At 41.3% G+C, this 25202-nt stretch overlaps 1 protein-coding gene across 1 annotated transcript in view; it reads left to right on the plus strand.

Moving 5' to 3' along the window:
• Positions 1–25202, plus strand: part of VWA8 (von Willebrand factor A domain containing 8) — a 370368-nt gene that overhangs the window by 330603 nt on the left and 14563 nt on the right. Inside the window, exons 41-42 of the mRNA XM_082859564.1 lie at positions 14654–14779; positions 16827–16985. Coding sequence (XP_082715690.1) covers positions 14654–14779; positions 16827–16985 — 285 coding nt within the window. The remainder of the gene's footprint in view (positions 1–14653; positions 14780–16826; positions 16986–25202) is intronic.

The following is a 25202-nucleotide window of genomic DNA, read 5'->3' on the forward strand; positions in this document are numbered from 1 at the left end:
GACCTTTTATGAATCAGTAGCAAGAGTTTTCTCATTAGAATAGTAGGGTCTATAATAACTTCAATTATACTCGGTTCAGAATCTGAATCTCTGATTCCAGCTTTCCCTAACAATAGAAAATATCCATTTCTACAAAAAGCCACTGATTTTAATCATATCTTCTCTCCATTGTTTTTTCTAATCTACAATCAGTAATTTCATTCTCAGGCTAAACTAAACTAGCCTTTTTCTGATTGCTTTGCCTAGCGTGATATCTCCATGAACCAACAACTACGTTCCTTTTTTTTTCCTTCAGTGGTTCAAAATGAGCTTGTGTTCAGATAAGTGATGTTTGTGAACACTGATGTGTGACGTGCACTGTGCTTGGCACTGAGGGCACAAAGATTAATAAGATATTGTCTCTGTACTCACAAAGGTATTAACTTCAAGAGGTGGGGAAGACAGGCACCTGCACAGATCATTTCTGTTTAATATGTAAGCGTCTAGGTAGAGGAATGAACGGTATGCAGTGGACGCCCAGAGGAAGGGGATTCTAGGATAGATTTTGAAGGAAAGAATCCATGACCTGAGTCTTGCAGGACACACGAATATTAACCAGACAAAGAAGGGTGAAAACAATGCCCAGCAGAGGGCACAGCACAGACAAAGGCCTGACACTGTGATCTCAGGTGTGAGCTGAGGTCCGGCCAAGGGCAGGATACCACTCAGTGTGAGATGCAAAAGGCTTTGAGGCTGGGAGGCAGGTTGGTGCCAGGTAAGGAATTTTATTCTGAGCCCCTACTTTGCTGTATGTAAAGAATGGAAAGCGTTTCCCCATTCGCTTTGTTTAATCTGCAGTAACTGTGTTTCACCCAGTGGACATTTACTGAATATCTATTTTGCCTAAGAGTTCTTGCCTTCAAAAGCTAACCTTCTAGTGAAGAAGACACGTTTAGTTGTAAGAGAAGACACAACATGGTAGATGCCACAGAATGGTTTTTAACAGAGCGCTATGGTTATGTAGACAGATGTGCGAGCAACTTCTAGGTTGGGCAGTTAGGGAGAGACTCACAGAGGAAATGTCGTTTGAGCTGGACCAAGAAGGATGAGTATGGTTTCAATTGGCAACTCTTCTAAGGATGCAGATGGGAAGATGGTCATGACCAGAGCTTCTCAAACCTTCTATGGAGAGGGGCCAGGTTTTTTTTTCAACTGATCACAGACGAATTTTTCTTTTTTTAACCTTTTTTTTTTAAGGTCAGTCCTTCAAACACATTGTTAATTGGGAAAATAATGCCTTCACGTTTGTGTTTCTGTAACGTTCAAGTAACAAATTTAGTGGCTCCTAAGGAAGCTTATTTCTATAGCAGCTCAGTAGATTGTTCCCAGTAACTCTTTACAAAGACTACCTCATTCTTCAACTCTCTTTTCCTTTTCACGGACTAATACTTTTATAAAATAAAATAGAAATGAATTACTGAAAAAAAATGATACAAAAAATAACATACGAAATACAAGCCCATATTATTTAATATTAGATTCAACAAACATAAAATTACTTTGTCAAATTGCTGTATAAGTTTCTAAATGATTACTGTCAACTTCTGTGACCTGTTTCATCACAGACCAGTAACAAGTGTTCACACACCAAAGGCAATCTGGGTAGCTCTAGTCAAGACAGAAGAAACCTATGAGCATGGGACAAACACTACAAAGAATACAAGGCTGTTTAGAGAATGGCAAACAGTCCAACGTGACTAGAGTTCAGAGTTTGGGGATGGGCTTGTGGGCAGGGAGTAATAGGAGAGAAAACTAGAGAGAAGGTGAATCCATGCTGACCGTCTTTTGTAATCAGTGAGGAGCATGGATGTGACTGAGAAAGGGAGTGGTGTGGTTTGATCTTCTTTAAGAAGTTTCATAATCATGGAGTTAGTAAGTCTTAGAGGAGAGAGAGGTGGAAGAAGCCAGGAAATTATAACATTACTTCAGTTATTCAGTTAAGAAGTGATAGGAACCCAAACCAGGGTAATTGAAGTGAAAATGCAAAGTATGGGACAGTTGGGAGGTATGACCAGAAGACAGTGACTGATGGAACATGAAGTGAAGGGGATGGTGAGGTCTTCAAGCCCTAGGGGACAGAAATAAGGAACACAGGAAGAGGAGAGGCTTGTGGAGAAAGCAGATGTTTGGTTTGACTGTTATTATGTTTTCTCACTACTGGGACACCTATGGAAAAATGTCAAGCAAGCGTGGTATTTGAAGATTTTAAGATATGACTCGAGTTCAAGAGCAAGGTTAGGACCAGATAGGCTTACATATCTGTATAGATATGTCTGTATTTTTATGGTCATCTGTGTAGAGAAATGGCCCAAACCAAGAGGGAAGATGTGTTGATGACGGTGAGGGTATAGAGCAAAGAGGGGGAAAGGTGAGGATGGGCCTGTCAAGGAACATCTGCATTTCTGGGGAGAGGAGTAAAATGCTAGTTACTCTTTCGTAGCACACGAATGGCTCGTCACTTAGCATGTGGCATCAGTGGCCATGAGAGGACAGCGTCAGCCGAGCACAGCCTAGAAGTACAGTCCTGACTTCCAGGCTGCGTGAGCAAAGGCATCGAGCTCAATCTTTGCCGGGTGACCATTAAAAGGATTAAAATACTAAAAAGCTGTAAACAGGACAAAAAATAGCATTCCTAGCAAGTAAGTACAGGAGACCACAAATCACATTAACATCTCTTGCTTGGAGAGGCAGGGAGTAGAAGAGAGAACCCTAGAGCTGGCGAGAAGCAGATCACTTGACCTCCATGTTGTCACCGCCAAGCAGCAGCATTTGAAAGCAGCAGCTCTGAGGAGCAGTGGAGGGGTGGAGCGGTCTAGACTTTATGCAGTGGCATAAAGCGACAAGCTGGAAAGGCTGTAACTCTGGGAAAGGGGCCAGGCCAGCCTCAACTTATACTTGGCTTGAAGACCAGATCCAACAAATGCCAAATGGCCCCATTGCAATGGCTTTTCCAAACAAAATAAGAAATGATGTGGAGATGAAGTTCTCATGCTGTGACTGTCCATAGTTCCAACTCCTTCCCTGCAGAGCTCTTGAGCTAGTAGTATAGCTTTTCTTCAACTACTAACACCAGTCTAAAATCTTCAAGGAGAATTCTAATAATAACAAAGTGGAGAATCCATCCAATCTGTTGCTGAACAGTTTTGAACAGCCATCCTATCATCCAAGAATGAGGACACAAAAACATAAGATGAGCTCTATGAAATACTTCTGCAGTGAGGCAGAATAATAGAAATTCAAGATGTAGAAGAAGAAGATGCTGATAGGCTAGAATATTTTCTTCAGAAAACATCACATTTTTAGAAAACATCTGCTTTGTGTTCTCAAAATTCAAAGAAACCTGAAGTATGTGAAATAAGGAAAGACTAGAAGAAAACTACAAGTGCAATGCCAAAGCTGAAATCTACATTAAAAGTAGAAAGGACAGACTCAATCCAGTCTTAAGTACTAACGTGAAAGGAAAACTTGAATTGTTATTCCATACTGAAGAGGTAAAAACTATGAGAAAGCTGGTCAACAAAAACAGAGCAGAGAGCTAACACATAGAGCCATGAGCCATCCCAACATGTAGAACAGTACTTGGCCCATGGTAAGTGCTCAGTAAATATATGTTGTACCAACGATATTCCCGAAGAAGCCACCAAAAAGCACGCATAAACAGTAATTCAAGTAATAGTAAAAGAAAACTGTGCTGAGCCAAAGACAGGCTTAAGTCAATGGATCAAAAGACCTTTACTGAGTACCAGGCAAAGTTAATGAGAAGAGATAAGCACCTCGCCACAGCCTCATGGAATTTTAACATTTCAAAAACAAAGAAAATAAGAATGTAAAAAAAAAAGAAAAAATATCCTAAAAGCATACAGGCAGTCAAAAACTAAGCTATTGGGCTTCCCTGGTGGCGCAGTGGTTGAGAGTCCGCCTGCCGATGCAGGGGACATGGGCTCGTGCCCCGGTCCGGGAAGATCCCACATGCCTCAGAGTGGCTGGGCCCATGAGCCATGGCCACTAAGCCTGCACGTCCGGAACCTGTGCTCCACAACGGGAGAGGCCACAGCAGTGAGAGGCCCATGTACCGCAAAAAACAAACAAACAAACAAACAAACAAAAAACAACTAATCTATTGTCCAAGAAAGAAAAATTCATCTTACATTAATTGTCCCTGAAACATTGAACACCAGAGATCGTGAAACAACGTCTGCAGGATCTGGGGGGAGAAAAGTTGTGACCCAAGAATTCTCTACTCAGCCGAAGTACAAAGGTGACAGAAAGACATTTTCAGATATTCAGAGATTTAAAATATATGTCACTTAAGTATCCTTTTGAAAATAATTTTGAAGTAAATATGTATACACACATGTGTACACACACATCTATACATACATATGTGTAAATATTCCAGCCAGTTAAGAGAGGAATCAAATTCCTTGAGAATGGGAAACCTGTGGTATAAAAGGACCAGCAATGAGTATTGGAAGCAGTTAAACACAGAATCAGATCTAAATAATTGTGGTAAATATGTTTAAAAGAAAACTCAAATATCAAGAATAATGTTTTTAAAGATACACAATATAAAAATAGTACATTTAAAAATAATAAACAGGGCCTAAATTCCCATATTGTCTCAAAAATTAAACAAAAATCAGAGGTTGATATCAAGAAACAAAAGGTTTGTAATGAGGTGGATGGACCTAGAGTCTGTCCTACAGAGTGAAGTAAGTCAGAAAGAGAAAAACAAATACCGTATGCTAACACATATATATGGAATCTAAGAAAAAAAAAAAAGGTCATGAAGAACCTAGGGGCAAGACGGGAATAAAGACGCACACCTACTAGAGAATGGACTTGAGGATATGGGAAGGGGGAAGGGTAAGCTGTGACAAAGAGAGAGAGTGGCATGGACATATATACACTACCAAACGTAAAATAGATAGCTAGTGGGAAGCAGCCACATAGCACAGGGAGATCAGCTAGGTGCTTTGTGATCACCTAGAGGGGTGGGATAGGGAGTGTGGGAGGGAGGGAGACGCAAGAGGGAAGAGATATGGGAACATATGTATATGTATAACTGATTCACTTTGTTATAAAGCAGAAACTAACACACCATTGTAAAGCAATTATACTCCAATAAAGATGTTAAAAAATAATAATAAATATTAAAAAAAAAAACAAACAAAAGAAACAGAAGGAAGCAAAAAGTGGGATAATGAGAGCGACATATGAGAGCGACAAATACTATTTCATTCCTGAAGATGATTAGAGAAATTGAAGTTAAGCCAGGCTTTTTACTGAATGCTATGTATTGTTGAAGTAATGCCAGCAACATTAAGACATTTTTAAAATAAATTTATTTTATTTTATTTATTTATTTTTGGCTGCGTTGGGTCTTCATTGCTGTGTGCGGGCTTTGCCTAGTTGTGGCGAGCAGGGGCTACTCTTCGTTTTGGTGCATGGGCTTCTCATTGCGGTGGCTTCTCTTGTTGCGGAGCACGGGCTCTAGATCGCAGGCTCAGTAGTTGTGGCTCGCGGGCTTAGTTGCTCCACGTAAGCCAGGCTTTTTAAAAACTTAATTATGCTGATATTTTTTTATTGTATTTCTTGCAAGTTATGACATGCTTTTATAAATATTCCTGATTATTTTGTGGAGAGGGGACTGCAGGGGGCAAGAGTAGAAGCAGGGGGACCATTGCAGTGGTCCAGGTGGGAGGAAATGACAATTGACCTAGGGATGACTTGGACACAGTAACATATGGTCGGAAACCACCGGAAGTTGAGAGGCTTTGCCAGTGGTCCAGATGCGAGATGTGAGGGAAAGAGCAGTCAAAGATGATCCCCAGGTATGTGGCCTGAACAGCTGAAAGAATGGGGTTGCCCTGTTGCCTTTCATTGAGAGAACTTGGGGAGAGCGGGCGATGGGCTCTAAGGCTCAGGTTTGAACTGTTAAGTTTAAAATGCCTGTTATACATGCTCACTGATATGTGTAGTTCCCAGCTCCTTTGAAGTACAAAATATCTAATTCTTGAAGGAAAGATGTGAAATTGCTCACAAAAACTCCTTGTAAAATGACAGTAAGTTGTCACCCAAAGTAATAGTTTAGTTCATATCACCATCCAGAGTACAAACTCTTCCAACAAGAATCGTCTTTGTTAAGTACATGAATCACTATTTTTTTTTTCTAGCAATGAGATGTCACTTCAAGAAACAGAGAATTCCCTAAAATAGGAAGGTCTGTATCTGCTCTTTTTTTTTTTTGGCATTTCACCGTTTAGAGCAGCTGGCAACCTAACAGGTATTTAGTAGAATATTTTTTTACTATGTCAAAACATCGAGAATCAGGGACTTCCCTGGTGGTCCAGTGGTTAAGACTCCACGCTCCCAATGCAGGGGGCCCGGGTTCGATCCCTGGTCAGGGAACTGAATTCCACATGCCACAACTAAGAGCCCGCATGCGGCAACTAAAAGATCCTGCACGCCGCATCGAAGATCTTGCATGTGGCAATGAGGATCCTGCGTGCCGCAACTAAGACCTGGCACAGCCAAATAAATAAACAAATATTTTTTAAATATATTGAGAATCACAAAGAAAGTTTTTTTATTGTTTCCACTGATTTATAATTTGTTATTTTACAAATATTGTCCAAAAGTTTACCTTAATTCTTTTTCGTTTGAATGGCGCAAATTAATACCAAAAAGTATTATGTTGTTTGAACATGGAGAAATGTTAAAATAATGGGAGCTAATGTTTAATGAAAGAATCACTGCTCCCAGGTATCCTCAATATCCGTTTACATGTATTTGTTCACAATAAGTATTTAGTGATGGTCATCGATATGTTTTACTCTGTAGAATGGATGTGATTTCTACAAAAATTGCTACTTAAACCTTTCTAATCTTTTCATGAAATAATTCTAAAGGAATAATAGAAGATTGGCTTGCTTGTAGAGTTGATAGATAAAAGAAGTCTTGCTTAACCATAACCCAAATAAGCGAAGACTTAAGACTTAGTCAATACTTTCAGGGCTGAAATCACAAGACAAAGTTCACAAACCGCAAGATAATTGGTTTTTGTCAAGTTTATTCCTCCTAAATGTCCTCATTGCTATAGATGTGTGTGTGTGTGTGTGTGTGTGTGTGTGTGTGTGTGTACGTGTGTGTACGTGTGCTCATGCTTTCTGGTAACCAAATTATTTCTCAGAAAATGAATTAACCAGAATATGTTATCCTCTGAGCATTTCAGTTAATCTAAGTGTTCTTTACATGAAAGTAATAAAACTGTATTTCTTTCTTAAGAAAGTCTGTAACATAGACTTTTTACTAGTGAAACCTATCTTTATATATAATGAATTCTCATTAGTATGAATTTGTTACATAATACAAAACAGATGGACATATTTATAAGAATACTTTTCTTCATGCAGTAGGAATATACAATAAAGAACATGTCTGGCCCTTTGTTATAAATAAATGCATTTATTTAAATACAGTAGGAACTTACTATTTAAAGAAGTATTTCAATGAGTCTCATAAAATACACAGACCAAAATAATCAATATTTCTGTTCCAGCCCTCAGTAAATTTTTAAAGAACCCCCCTTCCAGCCCATGGCCTTTAAGAGCACCCATCCTGATGGGCCTCTTCCTGTTTTGAGTTTCCAAGTATTGGTGGGCTGGCTAGATGATAGATAATAAATTATCTGTCCATATTTATCTGCAAGTTATATACTTGAAAATGAATGAATAGTGCTACTATATAAAAATGTCTTTGTTCCCATAGTTCTGGATCAAAAGGCTGGTACATACTTTCACTTCTGAAAAACAAAAACTACTGATTCATTGATAAAAATGTCAATAACAAGCAGAATCAAAAGTAATTCATTTCAGGACTTCCCTGGTGGTCCAGTGGTTAAGACTCCACGCTCCCGGTGCAGGGGGCCTGGGTTCAATCCCTGGTTGGGGAAATAAGATCCTGCATGCTGCATGGCATGACCTAAAAAAAAAAAAAAAGTAATTCATTTAGCCACAAATAAAAATTTTAAAGAATTTTAGCCACCAGAATGGCTAAAATTAAAAGAAAAAAAGAAGCTGTCAATGTCAAGCGTTGGTGGGGATGCAAGCAAAGGGAACCCTCATACACTGTTCCTGGGAATGTAAATTGGAAAAACTACTTTGGAAACCTGTTTCACAGTACCTCCTAAAGCTGAGCATATCTGGGATTTCCACCCAACAGAAATACACACGTACCTGCTGCAAAAGACATGTTCAGGGATGCTCATGGCGGCATTACTCGTAATACCCCCAAACTGGAAACAACACAGTTGTAGATGAGATATAAATTGTGATGCATGATCAAAATCACATGATTGGACATCGTTACAGCAGAGACAGAGAATAAAGTGCTGCTGAGCACAACAGCGTCGGTGCCTGTCCTGGGAATGATGTTGAACCAAAGTAGCCAGACACAGAAGAGTACGTACTGTATGATTCCACTTTATGAAGTTCAAAAACAGGCAAACCTAATCTGTGATGATAGAAGTCAGGTGGGGGGTTTCCTTTGGCAGGGGCCAGGTCAAGTCCAGAAGAAGAGGCCCAGAGAGGCTGGGAAGGTGCAGGTGTTACACTAACTCTGCACTTAAGATTTATGCACTTTATTCCAAGTAGGTTACACTTAAATTTTAAAAGCTGACCCGAAAAAGGGGGTAGCAGATTTATTGGAAAAAGCATATCCCTTCTTTACTCTCACCCCAAATTTTATTGAGTCTTTTTCTTTTATTGGTATACAAAACAGGAACAAAGTCTTCAAGCTAGAGACGACCTTAAAAGATGATAATCATGTATAGGAAAAGAAGCAGACCAGCACAAGAAAATTAAGACCTAAAGTCCCTAGGTTCTTACATAATGGTGAGTCCAGAGACAGCAGACAAACATAATATTCTAAGGGAAAAATAAGTATTTTGTAATTCGATAATCCCCTTACCAAGGGCAATAATAGGTCCCCTAGAAAGGACCCCCCTTTTATTATCATTTTTACTAATTATTAGCATGTACACCAAAAGAAGAATTCTGCAGTGCTGTTGCGCTGGTTGTTTGACATACATTCCCTGGGCCGTGGCCCTATTGCTCTTAAGTTGGACCTTTTCCCCAAATTCACACCACCTGTAATTCCCTTCTTGTGCCTTTAGTCTGTGACAGCAGCCTCTATGCTCTAACTCTGATCTGGAATTGACATCAGTAATGCACGATTTTGCAAACCTCTCATAAGGAGTCAACATTTGTTCACTTATAGTCTTGAAGAGCTGACTCATAATAAATTAGCTTTGGTAGTTAGCTTAGCTGGCTGGTGAGATTTCTACCTCACAAGGCTGCTAAAGAAAATTGAAGACAAAGTTCTTCTGGTAAATGATAAATGTACTAGTATACTTCAGTCAAATATAGGAATATCTAAAATAGCAAACCATTATTATTCCACGTAGCTTCATTACAGTGAGATCTTTATAAATATATTTAGAAGATAACCCACTAAATAATTATATTTAGATAATAATACTCCTATCTGATTGTCGTAAAGCATGCAGTTGTCTGTGGTATTCTTTGGCAATCTTAAATTTAAATCTCAGGAGTATAAACTAGCATAATGGAATGCTTTCCTGGGTGTGACATTCAGTAAATCTCATCACTTTTGTTGTGGTGATAAGGTCATTTGTTTGTTTATGTGGTTTTACTTAATTATGTCTGTATGCTTATTAGTATAGTTTTTAGATATTATTCAAAAATATATATCCAGGGACTTCCCTGGTAGTGCAGTGGTTAAGAATCCACCTGCCAACGCAGGGGACATGGGTTCGAGCCCTGGTCCGGGAAGATCCCACGTGCCGTAGAGCAGCTAAGCCCATGCGCCACAACTACGGAACCTGCGCTCTAGAGCCCGCGAGCTACAACTACTGAGGCCGCATGCCACAACTACTGAAGCCCTTGCACCTAGAGCCTGTGCTCCGCAACAAGAGAAGCCACCACAATGAGAAGCCCGCGCACCGCAACAAAGAGTAGCCCCTGCTCGCCACAACTAGAGAAAGCCCGCATGCAGCAACAAAGACCCAACGCAGCCAAAAATAAATAAAATAAAAACAAAAATTTATTAAAATATATATATATGCCATAGCATAGGCATTCATGTGTTGATATAAATAATGAACCTTATTAACAGTTCTGATGTCCTGTTTCTAGTATAATTGTTCTTAATATTTCTTAGATCTGACTCTATCCCAACTTAGAGAACAAGCAATTGCTGAGAGGCTTAGACAGTTATTTAGGAGAGTTTTAGTATCCCTAGAACTCCAGATAATGAAATGAAACATTTTCATCAAGTTGTAAATCTGCTAGGTTTTAGCCGTTTTGTGCTTTCTTTTGAGTGCTGATGTTGGGGCAGAAAGATGAAGTTTGGAAAACAAAGTATGTTTCCTATAATTAATTATCCACCCAAGTCTCAAAATGCTTTATTATCAATAGCAAACTAGCTTAAAATAAACTACATCGAAGCTACTGTCAAAATAGACATGGAATGAACTAATTTCCTAAGCAGTTATTTTCTCCATAATTCGTTGCACTTAGCAGGCAATTCAGCTATTTCTATTATTGAAGAATAGATTTACTAGTGAAAAAAACACATTCCTTCAAAGTCACTTTTTAGACTTTGATTAACACTTAGAAGCTTACAAATTAGGGACAATTCCCAGTTATTTGAGAAAATATTATTGTCTGACTTCCCTGGTGGCGCAGTGGTTAAGAATCCACCTACCAGTGCAGGGGACACGGGTTTGAGCCCTGGTCCTGGAAGATCCCACATGCCGCCCTGATCAACTAAGCCCGTGCACCACAACTACTGAGCCTGCGCTCTAGAGCCCGCGAGTTACAACTACTGAGCCCGCGTGCCACAACTACTGAAGGCTGCGCACCTAGAGCCTGTGCTCCGCAGCAAGAGAAGCCACCGCAATGAGAAGCACGCACACCACAATGAAGAGTAGTCCCTGCTCGCCACAACTAGAGAAAGCCCTCGCACAGCAATGAAGACCCGACACAGCCAAAAATGAAATAAATAAAATAAATTTATAAAAAAGAAAAAAGAAATACAGAGTATCAAGCCCCAGCCTGGACCTACTGAATCAGAAATTGCTTTTTAACAAGATCCATAAGTTATTTATATGCCCATTAATGTTGGAGAAGCCCTGTTCTCCGTAACCTGCAAGCTGGTCCCAAAAGTATATCTCATAAAATTATAAAAGGATATTTTTAAATCCTTTTGAGGAAAAAAAAAAGGAGCATTTATTTTTTTAATTATAAAAGTCACAAACTCATTATATGAAGACTGGAAAATACAGGAATTTAAAGAAAATAATATCACCCGTAATTCCACAACACAAAAATAACCATGACTATTAATATTTTTGTTTTTTCCTGTATACTTTCTTTGCATATATATATATATATATAAAATATACATGCATATACATTGAGAGAATACTATATATGCATGCTTTTACATCATACTTTTATCACTTAACATTTTTTTTTTTTTTTTTGCGGTACACGGGCCTCTCACTGTTGTGGCCTCTCACTGTTGTGGCCTCTCCCATTGCAGCACGCAGGCTCCAGACATGCAGGCCCAGCGGCCATGGCTCAGGGGCCCAGCCACTCTGCGGCATGTGGGATCTTCCTGGACCGGGACACGAACCCGTGTCCCCTGCATCGGGAGGAGGACTCTCAACCACTGCGCCACCAGGGAAGCCCTATCACTTAACATTTTATAGTAAGGAATCAACTTTTGTTCCATAATTTTTATTGAACACCAGCTAGGTATCAGGCACTGTTCTAGAAGCTGAAGTTATATAAGGGCTCTTATCCCCATCAACCTTACTTTCTAGCAGAGCAAGCAGATAAGACAAAGAGATAAACAATACATTTGTAAATAGTGATAAGTACGAAGGAAGTAAAACAGAGTAATAAGCTACACAGAGACACAATGCTTTTTTTCTTTTTTAATAACCCATGCTCATGATCTGGCCCTCTTCAGTTCCTTTAAGATTGACAGTATAATTTCTAGTCTTACAAAAAACTGTGATATTCTCTACACTTACTATTTGGATAAACTGAGAGTTACATGTTTTACTTAATTGAATTACATAACACTGGAAATTTAACAGCTTCCCTTGAACTTTTATTTATTTATTTATTTATTTATTTATGGCTGTGTTGGGTCTTCTTTGCTGCGCGCGGGCTTTCTCTAGTTGTGGCGAGTGGGGGCTGCTCTTCATTGTGATGCACGGGCTCCTCACTGCGGTGGCTTCTCTTGTTGCTGGGCACAGGCTCTAGGCACGTGGGCATCAGTAGTTGTGGCACGTAGGCTCAGTAGTTGTGACTCGCGGGCTCTAGAACGCAGGCTCAGTAGTTGTGGCGCACGGGCTTAGCTGCTCCACGGCATGTGGGATCTTCCTGGACCAGGGCTCGAATCTGTGTCCCCTGCATTGGCAGGTGGATTCTTAACCACTGTGCCACCAGGGAAGCCCCTCCCTTGAACTTTTAGACGGGTGTGCAGTGTGTGAGAGATAGTTCTTCTTGGTCCGTGAATCAGTCACTCCAACTTCTGCTAGCTCTAAGCATGCTGTGATCTATTTTACAAAGCCTAGGGGTTTCTCCTCTCTTTAATTGCAAGATCTGTCCTGTGAAATGTAGCCCTCTGTGCATATGTTCTCCTAACAAATTTAAACCCAGATTCCTCCTCTCAGGGAGTCTAACCTTCATAGGTCTTGTTGGAAGTGTTGTCATTTCTGCAGCAAAGAATCTTGCTTCACTTATAGTATATTTGCATCCCACGACTTTATCTATTTGCTCATTATTCTTATGCTCTACTGTAGTGTAATGTTTTTTTAATCCATTTAAATAATAATTGGGAATTTTAGTTCAAATTAAAAGTCAATTGCCTATGCTGCCAATGGAAATAATTCAGTAGAATGATTCCTGCTGTGCCCAGCCAAGATCATATGTTTGTCCTCCAGATACGACAACCAGGTCACAATTAACCCCTCTGCCTTTTACCTTGGCAAGTTTCTTTTGCCATCAACTATACGATATATTCTGTTTTCAGACACACCAAAATCTGGGGAGGGGAGTAGACTTATTAGTTAGAATTCATTGAGCTATGCTCCAGTGAGTCCCATTGTCCTATAAGATCGTGGGGCTCTTACCAAGATTACACATCAGGAAAGAACATATTTCCAAGGGGCACATACCTGGTAGTTCCTGAAATTAACTACTCACCAAATTTAATATCTTTATGCCGGTACCTTAGGAGTTTCTCTCTCTTTATTTCATGTACACGTGAATATATATCTGTATTCAAATGTGGTATTTTGTGCCTGGTTGCAGCAAGGGTATCAGGAACAGGAAAACAATACATAGAGTACTACCCAGAGTTATACCATGTGGAGCTTCTTTGTGTAGTGGTTGATCTGCCCCTAAAATAGACTGGCTGCCTAAAGCTTGACTTTTTCAATGACAGTGCTGTCATACAGCCACCTCCAATGAAACCACGATGAAAGTGTGCTTAAAGTAATGTGGACTTAATTGTCCATAATGTGTCTCATCATCATCATCATCATAATCATCAACATCATCATCACCATACCAGCTAACACAGATTGCCCAGGCTCTTTCTCAGCTAATTCCATGTAGTATCTCATTTAATCTTTACAATAACTCATTAAGTAGAAACTAGTGTTGTCTTCACTTTTAAGATGAGGATGCTGCAATGCAGACAGGTTCAATAACTTGCTTGAGGTCAGATACCTGATCATGGTGAAGGAAGGACTGGAGTCAGGCTGTCTGACTCCAGAGCACATGATCTTAACTACAGCTCTAGTTTGTACACATAAAAGTATTTTAGCTTTTCTTCCCACTTCTTACTGTAAATATCAGCTGTGATAAACCTGTACCTGGATTGGGATATTGTAACTCTTTATCATTTATGGCATAGTTTTAAGCATTATGTGCGAATATCTTTAGAAGAGTAATTCAGGAGGTTTCTGAATATAGATGATCAGAGCGAAGGTGGGGTACAGAATGTTCACGTACTATTGTTCTCAGCTGTTCCCGTTTGCACTGTAAGTCACAGAGAACTGGCATAACAACTTCTCCAAAAGGAAGAGTCCGAAGATCACGTTTTCTCTGTGCTTGCAGACAGTGTTAACAAGTTCAAGCTGATTATTGTGTTACCTAATAAATTCTCTAAGAGTACCGTGACAGAAAATCCATAAGAAATGCATCACCATTACATTTCCAGATATTGCATGTTTCTCCAGAGGTTCATTTTCGTACCGTTTTCCTGTTCATGTGTGTTGTGAGTTCATTTTGTCATTCCATATGTTAAAACACTTATAATGAACAAAATCTACACAAAGGGCATTTCTTTGTCAGCAGAGCAGAAACCGGTCCGTTTATGAAACTGTGTCCATGCAGAACCATCACATATTGAAAAGATCCCTGGTGTGTTTCCTGTTACTCTTGCATAAAATGTGTCAGGGACCCTGCAGAACTAATTAAAGTAAGGATTTGTGTGTATGTCATTGTAGGCTAAAGGTAAAGAAAGACAGTGGCTAAGACACCAAGCTACTGGGGAACTAGATGATGCCAAGATCATTGATGGGCTGACTGGAGAAAAAGCCATCTACAAACGCCGGGGTGAGCTGGAGCCACAAGTGAGTACTGGTGCTAGGCGCCTCAGATCTGCAGTTTGGTCTTCTTTACAGGCAGGTGCTTCCTTGAGTTGCTGTCTTTGTCAGAACACCATAAACCCTGAATATGGCAATCAAGGAAAGCATTACACTTTTTAAAATTAGAAAAAAACAAATATTTTACTGTTTATTATATGAGTCAAGATCCCAGCCTGAGTCAAGAAACACCAGGCACACTCAAACTGAGCAATTTAAGGAAGAGTTAATGTTTACAAAAGTAAGGGTGGCATCTACGAAATCCAAAAAGAGATGGTGTGGCCTCCCAACAGCAAGGATCTGACCCACCCCTCAGTCTAAAAGGACAGAGGAGAGAGCACTTACTGGAGCTTAGAAAAGGTGATTTATGGAGAGAGCTGCCCACCAGGGGCTGTGGCCTTCAGCAGAAGGAGAACCCACCCACGGGCCACAGCAGAGAAGGGGCTGAGGGAGTAAATATTTCACCCTCACCCTCTGATCTCCTGCCAGCACCTTCCATCAGCAGAACCCACCGGAAGCCAGCAGCCAGGAGAGAGGCCAGTGCCATTTGGAAAACAGATCAGCTCCCAGGACACAGGGCAGGGTGCCCTGGAGGGGGAACTGAAGACATTTAGTGCCACTGAATCCCAGAGGGTGATGCAAATGAAAGCACGAGAGCAATCTTGGTGGTTTTCCGCTGTTCTGTTCCTTTAAAGATCTGTGTCTATCTTATAACCGAAGAAATGTCCAGAGAATAAGGAATTCTCCCTTAAATAACTCTAATGGTAGTGTGTAAAGTTTTCGACAGCCATAATATTAAAATATTTGCAATAATACAATGGCCAAAAAATGGCAATAAGGTGAGTCTCTTAGAGGGTTCTGTGACTTCCAGTATCTCCAAGTAACCAGAATTGCTGAGTAGCCACTGAGAGCTGGGGGTGCGGTGACAGGTGGGGGGAAGGGAGCCACTTACTCCATCTAAATGTTGATTCAGAGAGGTTCCTGGAGTCACTGGGAGAGTTCTTGCCTCTGTGTCCTGGTATGCGTCAACAACTGCTTTCTTCACTGACTCACTGTGGTCCACAAATGTGTTTAGATTCATCTGAAATTGTGAGTCGCCGTGGAAGTGGATGAGGCGCTGTTTTTAATTCTGGCAGACTCAACAATCTTTCAAGACATATATTGAATTTGTCTCCAACCATTACACTCCAATACCCACAGTATTTTCTTGAAATGACTACCTCTGCTCATTAGTTTGCATACATGTCAGCGAGTGTATAGTAACAGAATCATCTGGAATTTTTCTTCTTTTTTCCTGTAAGTAAAAACTGACAAGCATACTTCTGTTTTTCGTTCTGCAAATTGGCAGGCCCGGGTTCAAAATCAAACTGAAACTCATAAGAGTTTCACATTTTAATTGACAGTTGTTGCTAAACTGCGGTTCCATGCCGCTTTCGTGCCGTTAACTGCCAGGAAAAGTAAAGAGTAGTAGTAATTCGGGAACTGGAAGGAGGAGAAAACTGAAAGCTTCCTAAAGACAAAAGACACGGAAGAGATATTTTCCTTTACTTCTTTGCTGGAACCCCCTGCCCCAGTTTTAGGAATCTGACATTTCTTGCAGGCTGTGTGGAAGTGATTTTTAGCTCACTACACAACAGGCACTGGTAAAATTGCTGTGGGCTTCCAAAGGAGCTCTATCTTGCTAGAGAAACTGATGTGAAAATGAAATGCTGGGGTTTATATTCTTCCAGATAATTGTTTTTAAGACGACATCAGCCTCACTAAGGGAGTCTTACTAGACTAGGTTTGTCCTTGAAAGGACCATATTCCAAAGGAAAATCTTTCCCACGTGGCCCCAACTACCAGCACAAGTCAGAAGCTCCATTTACTGAAATGTAATCCATAGGTGCCTCCCCACCTGCCAGGACAGCCTTGTGCTGGGCCTAGCCTACAGCTGATCTGCCTGCCTGGCGGCTGGGACATGCATGAGGGCCCCAGAACAGCAGCCAGTGACAGTTTTCTGGTTCACAAGGCTTTTCTGTTGTCTCTCCCTCAGCTGGGCAGCCCCCAACAGAAACCCAAGCGCCTGCGTCTGGTGGTGGACGTGTCCGGCAGCATGTACCGCTTTAATGGGGTGGACGGCCGGCTTGAGCGCTCGATGGAAGCCGTGTGTATGGTCATGGAGGCCTTTGAGAGCTATGAGGAGAAGTTCAAGGTAATGGCGTGAACTGAGGAGGAAGAGAGGCATCCCCAGACCCTCCCCCGTCTCTGCTCAGGAGTCAGCCCCGAGTCAGGGCGTGAGGCTGGCTAGGGGATGTGCAGCCAGAGTGGACAAGAATCTGCATCTTCTCGTCAACTCATCTGTCGGTGTAGAGAAAGTGAACCTTTTGTTTCATCTGCTCTAATAATCAAAGAATGATAAGACCATAATTTAAAGACCAGTTGCTACAGAAGAAAGCACTGCACTTTACAAGTTGTGTGATATTATCCATGAGGGCAGGGCGAGGGGGGGAGCGGAAACAGACAGATAGAAGCACCACAAGTCTCTCCCCAGATTTCTCAAGGCCACCATCCCCATCCCAGTACCCCTCCACCCACCCACCCATTCTTTCTCCATCGCCAGCCAGGTAACCTCGCAAGGTTCTCAGTATTCGCGCATGAGCGAGCGCTACACAGTAACAGGCGTGCCCCCAGGTGACAATGAAGGTTCTTACCCCTGGGAGAAATGCAGCTTCTCATTTAAACAGTTTCCATTTTGTTATCGCCAAGTTTGCTCTGGAGTCAAGCAAAGGAGTCATATACCTCCTCCTTCGGAGACCTGAGCATTGAGGAGGGATCTCCTGCCGCCATGTTACTGCCCGAGACGAGCCCATCAGTCAGCTCTTAATCAGCCACAGGGGCACCCGCACTCCTGGCTTTGACCAGAACAAATAGCCTGAACACTGTGCTGGGTAATTATTATCAGAAATTCAGTTGAGAGGAGCGGTATATGTGCAGACATAGGTAACGGGTACTCAGTCTATCCATAGATAATTCTCAACTGTGTTAAGGATCAGACAGGTCCTTCAGAAATAGCCCATCTTAGATGATGATTTAGCTTGACATCCTGCCCACACCTCGGGATTGCCGTACTGAGCCGTGTCCGTGTGCCGTGATGGATACAGAAAGAAACAGACTGAAACCCATCCCTTCATTGACTTCAGGCCCACTTTTTTGGCTCCGAGGCTCCCAGAGTCCCTTGTGTGAAGCTCTACATGAGAGATTCCTTTTAGAGTGAAGGGGTAGGGAAAAGGCAGCTTGAGTCAATGAGCGCTGTGGTTGCCAGGCTCTGCCTAAGTACAGGATACAAAGACAAGTAGGACCTGGACTTCCACGATGGGAAGCAGCTCTGTTTCCCTGAAGAGCTGGAATGTGCTTCCCCTTGTGATCAGTGAAAACGATGGAGCTGTTCCAGACTCCCTCTTGGTTTTAGCTGCCAGGAAGCTCCAAGCTAAAATCCAAGACCGGCCAAGCCAAATTTGTTATGTCTTCTGGCCCTCAGACTAGTTAGTGTTCAGCATTTTCCTTCCCTTGACCCTCCCGGCCTTCAGGTAAGTTTTTCTTGATTTTTTTTTTGTTTTTTTAAAATTTTTTATTGAAGTATAGTTGATTTACAATATCATGTTAGTTTCAGGTATACAGCAAAGTGATTCAGTTGTGTGTGCGTGTGTATATATTTATATATATATACACATATATATATATACACACACGTATATATATTCTTTTTCATATTCTTTTCCATTCTAGGTTATTAAATGATATAGAGTATAGTTCCCTGTGCTACACAGTAGGTCCTTGTTGGTTATCTATTTTATATATAGTAGCGTGTATATGTTACCCATCCTTCTAATTCGTCCCTCTCCCCACCCCCCTTTCCCCTTTGGTAACCATAAGTTTGTTTTCTATGTGTGTAAGTCTCTTTCTGTTTTGGAAATAAGTTCATTTGTTTTTTTGGGTTTTTTTTTTTAGATTCCACATATAAGTGATATCATATAATATTTGTCTTTCTCTGTCTGACTTACTTCACTTAGTATGATAATCTCCAGGTCCATCCATGTTGCTGCAAATGGCATTAATTCATTCTTTTTATAACTGAGTAATATTCCATTGTATATGTACTTTTTATTTTTTATGGGCTTAATATTTTTTAACGTTTTACATCCTTTCTAGTATAAGGTGGAGTATAATTCTTAAATCACTTGGACCATTGATCACCAGTGAATGGTTAGACATCCATTGCATCAGCATAAATCCCACCTGTGTTTTAAAACCTTGGGTTCTGCCAATAGTTGGATCAGCCCATTCGCCTCTCTTGTGGATCCGGAAGGCCAGAGTACCTCAGCTCCCTTTGAGTTACATGAAGAGTTTAACCCCTTACAGACCACAGCAAACATACCACTATTAAAACTGGCATATTCATAGTTATCTAGAAAAAAAATTTACAGTTAGAAAGGATTTCTATATCTCTGAAAGCAGAATTGCTCCGTTATGTGAAGCTACTTCTTCCAGGTTTTTAGAAAGATTCAGTAGAAGTTCACCAAGAAATTGATTGACAGAGCTCCCCAGGACTGGGTCAAGGATGAGACAGAAGGCCGGAAGTGGCAAAGCTAACAGGGAGTGTGTGGCATGTTCCACTGCATCTCACACTCGGAGTGTATGGAGAGATTCATATTTGTCTAATTCTCACCATTAAAAGTCTGTGATCTGGGCTTCCCTGGTGGCGCAGTGGTTGAGAGTCCGCCTGCCGATGTGGGGGACACGGGTTCGTGCCCAGGTCTGGGAGGATCCCACATGCCACGGAGCGGCTGGGCCTGTGAGCCATGGCCGCTGAGCGTGCGCGTCTGGAGCCTGTGCTCCGCAACAGGAGAGGCCACAACAGTGAGAGGCACGTGTACCGCAAAAAAAAAAAAAAAAAAAAAAGTCTGTAATCTGGAAGAATGATTAGTAAAACCGGACATGTTGCATAAAAAAGAAATAATGTCAAGGAAATAGCATTTCACAAATTGTTATTTTGTATTGTTTTGACAATTAGAAACAAAACTGTTGCCATATGACCTACTGAATTTCAACTAAATTCAACAAAATTACAAACATAGAGCACTTGCTAAGAGCAGAGTACTCTGCTAGGTACAGAGTTCCCTGCCATCCTTGAGCTTGTAGCCTTGTGAGGGAGACCTATAAAAACTAATTCTGGAGACTTTCCTGGTGGTCCAGTGGTTAAGACTTCGCCTTCCGATGCAGGGGGTGCGGTTCGGTCCCTGGTTGGGGAGCTAAGATCCCACGTGCCTCGCTGCCAAAAAATCCAAAACAGAAACAATGTTGTGACAAAAAAATGAAAACAGAAACAATGTTGTAACAAATTCAGTAAAGGCTTAAAAAAAAAAAAAAAGGAATTCTGATAGGACACTCAATGAGAGGCACTCAGTACAAAAGGCACAGGAAAGCATGCCTCTCCAGACACCCCCCTTCAGGGCACCATCCTCGAAGCAGTATTTTGCTGACAGTCTCTTCCATTGCCACAACACTGTAAAGAATTTCCTCGGTTTTCATCTGTAAAACCACAGAAATATTGAGAAGATACCATACTAATATATGACTTTTTAAAAAAAATCTATTGAAGTATAGTTGATTTACTGACAAATCCAGGGGAAGTTCTAGTAAGACACCACGATAAAATGAACCTTTTTCAAGGCTTGAAGAAGCTTCATCATGTTTCCTGCCATTTGATTTTTAACAGGAAGTACTTTAACGGTTTTGGTTTTGTGCATTTTCGTATACTTATAAACATACCCCCTCACATTTACTACATAAGTCCCTTCAGAACGTTTTTTAAGAGCATAGAAAGTCTGATGAAACTAGAGCATTAAAATCTTTCCAACAAAAGGAGAAAACTCTGAAGATTTCACAAAACAGGCTCTTTGAGGAAAAGTGGTACTTAGATGGGTATCTGGAGGGATCAGAATGGGAAGACAGGACGAGAGAGGACTGCAAGTCCTGTGCCTGCAAATTCCTCATTATGACCATGGCACTTAGAGCTGAGGTCACCTCTCAGGTCATTCCCTCCAGTTTCCTCATTCCTCAGACAGGAAACTGAGACCCAGAAACATCAAGGGCTTTGCCCAAAGTCAGAAGGCTAGTTGGAGACAGAATAGGATAGAGCCCAGGTCTCTTCTCCTTGTTTTCCCTTTTTTGTTTTGTTTTTAAACATTCCCCTTTATTTCTAATTTTTTTTAATTTGAAAAAATTTTAATCTACAAAAATGTTGAAAAAACTGTAAAATGAACACCCATATGCCTTTACTTAGATTCACCAAGTGATCATTTTCTCCCCTCGTTTGCTTTATGTTTCTCTCTAAATACAGTCTTTTTCTTCTCTCTGATCCATTTGAAAGTAAGTTATAACTATCATAATACTTAACCTCTAAATATTTCATTATGTTTCTGCCAAGAGTAAGGACATTCCCTAAATGATCTCAATACCATTATCACGTCTAAGAAAATCATCAATAATTTTATAATATTTTATAAAATCAAATCCATGTTCACTTTTTCCAACTATTCCAATGGTTGCCATCCTGGGCTATAGAATATAAACCATCCCAATAGTGTCTAATTATTTTTCCCCCTACAATCTGGGATCCAGTCAAAGTCCTCATCTTATTTTTGATTATAATGTCTTGTTAGCCTCTTTTTTTGTTTTTTTTTTTTTGCGGTACGCGGGCCTCTCACTGTTGTGGCCTCTCCCATTGCAGAGCACAGGCTCCGGATGCACAGGCTCAGCGGCCATGGCTCACGGGCCCAGCCGCTCTGTGGCATGGGGGATCTTCCCGGACCGGGGCACGAACCCGTGTCCCCTGCATCAGCAGGCGGACTCTCAACCACTGCGCCACCAGGGAAGCCCTTGTTAGCCTCTTTTAACCTGTAGCAGCCGCCTTTCCTACCACTACCATTCTGCTTTTCATGATGGTCACTCTCTTGAGGGTGTAGATCATTTGTCTTGTAGAATATCCCTCATCCTGGATTTATCTAGCTGTTTTCTCATGGTACCATTTACCTTGTCTCTATATTTCCAGAACTCCTAACAGGCTTTCTCTCACAGCAGCTACCCTGGAGACTTTGTAAAATCTTCCCACCATCCCTGCCAACATAACTAAGATTTTGAGTGGCCACAGGCTATCCAGGCTCTGCTGGGGCTCGCCAGGCCTCCTTTGTATGGGGTGAGCAGGTGGTGGGATGGAACCTACTTGCATTCTGTGAGAACTTTGCCTGTTTATAATGAAGTATTTTGAGGTATAAGTAATGGGTACACATAGTACAAAGTGTAAAAGGCACAAAAGGAGTCAGAGTGAAGAGTCAGCCTCTGCTTCCCTCTCTCAGTTCCCAGTTACCCTCCCTGCTGGTGACCACTGTTGATACTTTCTTGGTGTCTTCTCAGAGACATTTGATGCATATTTATCAAGTGACAGAGTACCGTTCACTCTGTTCTGTGTCTTTACACTATATGATCTTATCCAATTCATTTAATCTCTCTGTACTTCAATTTTCTCTCTTTTTTTTTTTTTTTTTTTTTTTTTTTTTTGCGGTACGCGGGCCTCTCACTGCTGTGGCCTCTCCCGCTGCGGAGCACAGGCTCCGGACGCGCAGGCTCAGCGGCCATGGCTCACGGGCCCAGCCACTCCATGGCATGTGGGATCTTCCCAGACCGGGGCACGAACCCGTGTCCCCTGCATCGGCAGGCAGACTCTCAACCACTGCGCCACCAGGGAAGCCCAATTTTCTCATTTTTGAAGGAAGCATAAGGGCAACAAATAACTAATGAAAGCACGTCATTTACTCAGCAAATATAAAATGAGGCATGAGCAAATGACAATTTTAGGAGCTCCCAGTGAAAAATGTATATTCCATAGCCCAGGATGGCATCACATGTTAGGAATTCAGCAGTGTACGCTGAGACTCCCCACTCCCCAGTTCCAGAAGTTCTTCATGTGGTCTTCCTGTAGTTATCCCTCCATTGCAAAGCTGTCTAGTCTGTATTTGCTTTGAAGCATTCAGAAGCCAGTGGCCTGCCCTGCAGATCTGGACTCTTCCCCCACAGCCTCTCTTTTGGCATCGGCTTCGCATTCTCTTTGGCTTGGGCTCAGCTCCTGGGCTCTGGGTCATTAGAGTCCAAGTCCAGGAGGCTCATTTGGAATCAGCCTCCACTTTTATTCCACCTTAGCATGACCCATGAGCCAGAATGACTGAGAAGGAAAGGACCCTTGAGCGAGAATGACTGAGAAGGAAAGGAGCCTTGAGCGAGAATGACTGAGAAGGAAAGGAGCCTTGAGCGAGAATGACTGAGAAGGAAAGGTAATTCAATGGCAGGACACATTTCAAAGGCATCTGGAGTTTTTTAAGTTTTTCATAATTGTTCTACCCACTGAATTCAGTTATTCTCAAGAACAGCATTTACAGTAGGCTTAAGACAGGAGCAACATTATTTGCTAATAATCAGCATAAAGTCCTCTAATCTTATGATCTGCAGAATTTTTGATGGTCACATAGCACTTAAACGCTGGTATGAAAAGTGGAATGGTAACGGTTACGGGAACCATGTCATTTAAGTCAGGAAGCATTTTGTTCCTTTACCTTCATTCCAGTTTGTTCCTCTTGATGTCTCCAAGCCCTTGGAAATGTTTTCACTGTAACCTTAAAGTAGACCTCCTTTGCAAAAGCTCTTAATGCCTTATTTATTTTTTCTTCAAAGTATTTAATAACTTTGAACACCAAGAGTTAGGTGTTTCTTCACTGAGCACTCAAATAGTGACACTGGAAAATAGAGTTATTGAGTTATTGAGAAGTTGGACTTTGAAAAACAACTTCAAATGTATTGTTTCTCTGGAGACATATAAACCACTTCTAAGGTCATGGTTTCCTAACAGAATTTTTTTTTTTTCTTTTTTTTCGGTTGTGTGGCTTGCGGGATCTTAGTTCCCCTACCAGGGATTGAACCCTGGCCCTCGGCAGTGAACGCGCCGAATCCTAACCACTGGACCACCAGGGCATTCCCCCTAACAGAGTAAAAGGATCCCTTGAAGGATGTTGGAGGGCAGAGGTGTGTGGGCAGCACTTTTTACCCCTTCCCCCTACATCCCCAATTCAACCAAAATAATTCCACTTATATTGATATTGCATGACATTTCACAATCTGCACTTTTGTGCAATATTTCATTTGGAGAAAGAGTTCCACTGCTTAAAAAATTTTCAGAGTTAGAAATTTGCTATTCTAGGACCAATACTGGATTGTTATTTCTTACAGACTCTGGGGGCTTTCTTTTTGGAAAAGCCTTCATCAATCCTCACTCAGATTTGAATGATTCACTCCCTTGACAGAAGAAAACAAGGCACTGGTGTTCCTACAATTAAGTGAAGCAGACTTTTTCGTTCCATTTCTTGGATGTGCCTGTTGAATTTTCATAGAGCCTTGGGAGCAGAAATGATCTTGGAAATTATTTTCACCAACCTGTTTGTTTTAAGATGAGGAAATCAAGATGCAGATCCCAAGGTCACACAGCTAAACTGTAAACAGCCAGGATGTCAGACATCTCCCACTTCAGGGCCTTCCCTTTGTTCACGTTTTATCCCTTGTTCTTGCAGCCATCTTATTTCTGCCCAATCAGTATATTTACAAAGCTGTAATTTAGGAGTAAATAGACCATTTACATATAGTATTCTGTCTTCTTCTCCTCTTAGCACTCCATCCTCCAAAAGAGGTATACTAGACATACTTTTCTCAAAGATATCTTGGTCGGAAAGATGTGGAAAGATGTGACTCACAAACTAGCACCGCTGGGAAAAATTCCTTCTATCAAAAATGTAGTTCAGCATCTGTAATTCACCTTTCCCCGATGTCTCAGGCATGTTTCAAATGTTTAGAAATGGAAATCTATCATCTTATCAGGCTCAGGCTTTGAATAAATTTTTTAATTTATTTTTTTTGGCCGTGCCGCACGGCTTGTGGGATCTTAGTTCCCCGACCAGGGATTGAACCCAGGCCCATGGCAGTGAAAGCTCTGAGTCCCAACCACTGGACCACCAGGGAATTCCCTGAATAAATTCTTATTGCTGCTTGAATGTAGGACCAAAGAAGGGTGTACAGACTTCTCTGAATCCATTCAAAGTTAAACACCAGTTCAGAATTGACTCAGTTGTAGATGTGGAAGTATTGGCCAATCTAACTATTCAAAAAGCCTAAACAGAGATTGGGAGAGGGCGGAGGGGCAGGGGAGTAGTTAGGGAATGGTTACTTCTCTATAGTAAAAGCATTGGACTTAGAGTCAGAGCAGCTGGGTTTGAATTCCACCTCTGCCAGCACTAAATCTCTGACCTTAAGAAAGTCTGTTAATCTCCGA

This window comes from Leucopleurus acutus (genome assembly GCF_964270905.1).
Source record: "Leucopleurus acutus genome assembly, chromosome: 18".
Taxonomy (NCBI): domain Eukaryota; kingdom Metazoa; phylum Chordata; class Mammalia; order Artiodactyla; family Delphinidae; genus Leucopleurus; species Leucopleurus acutus.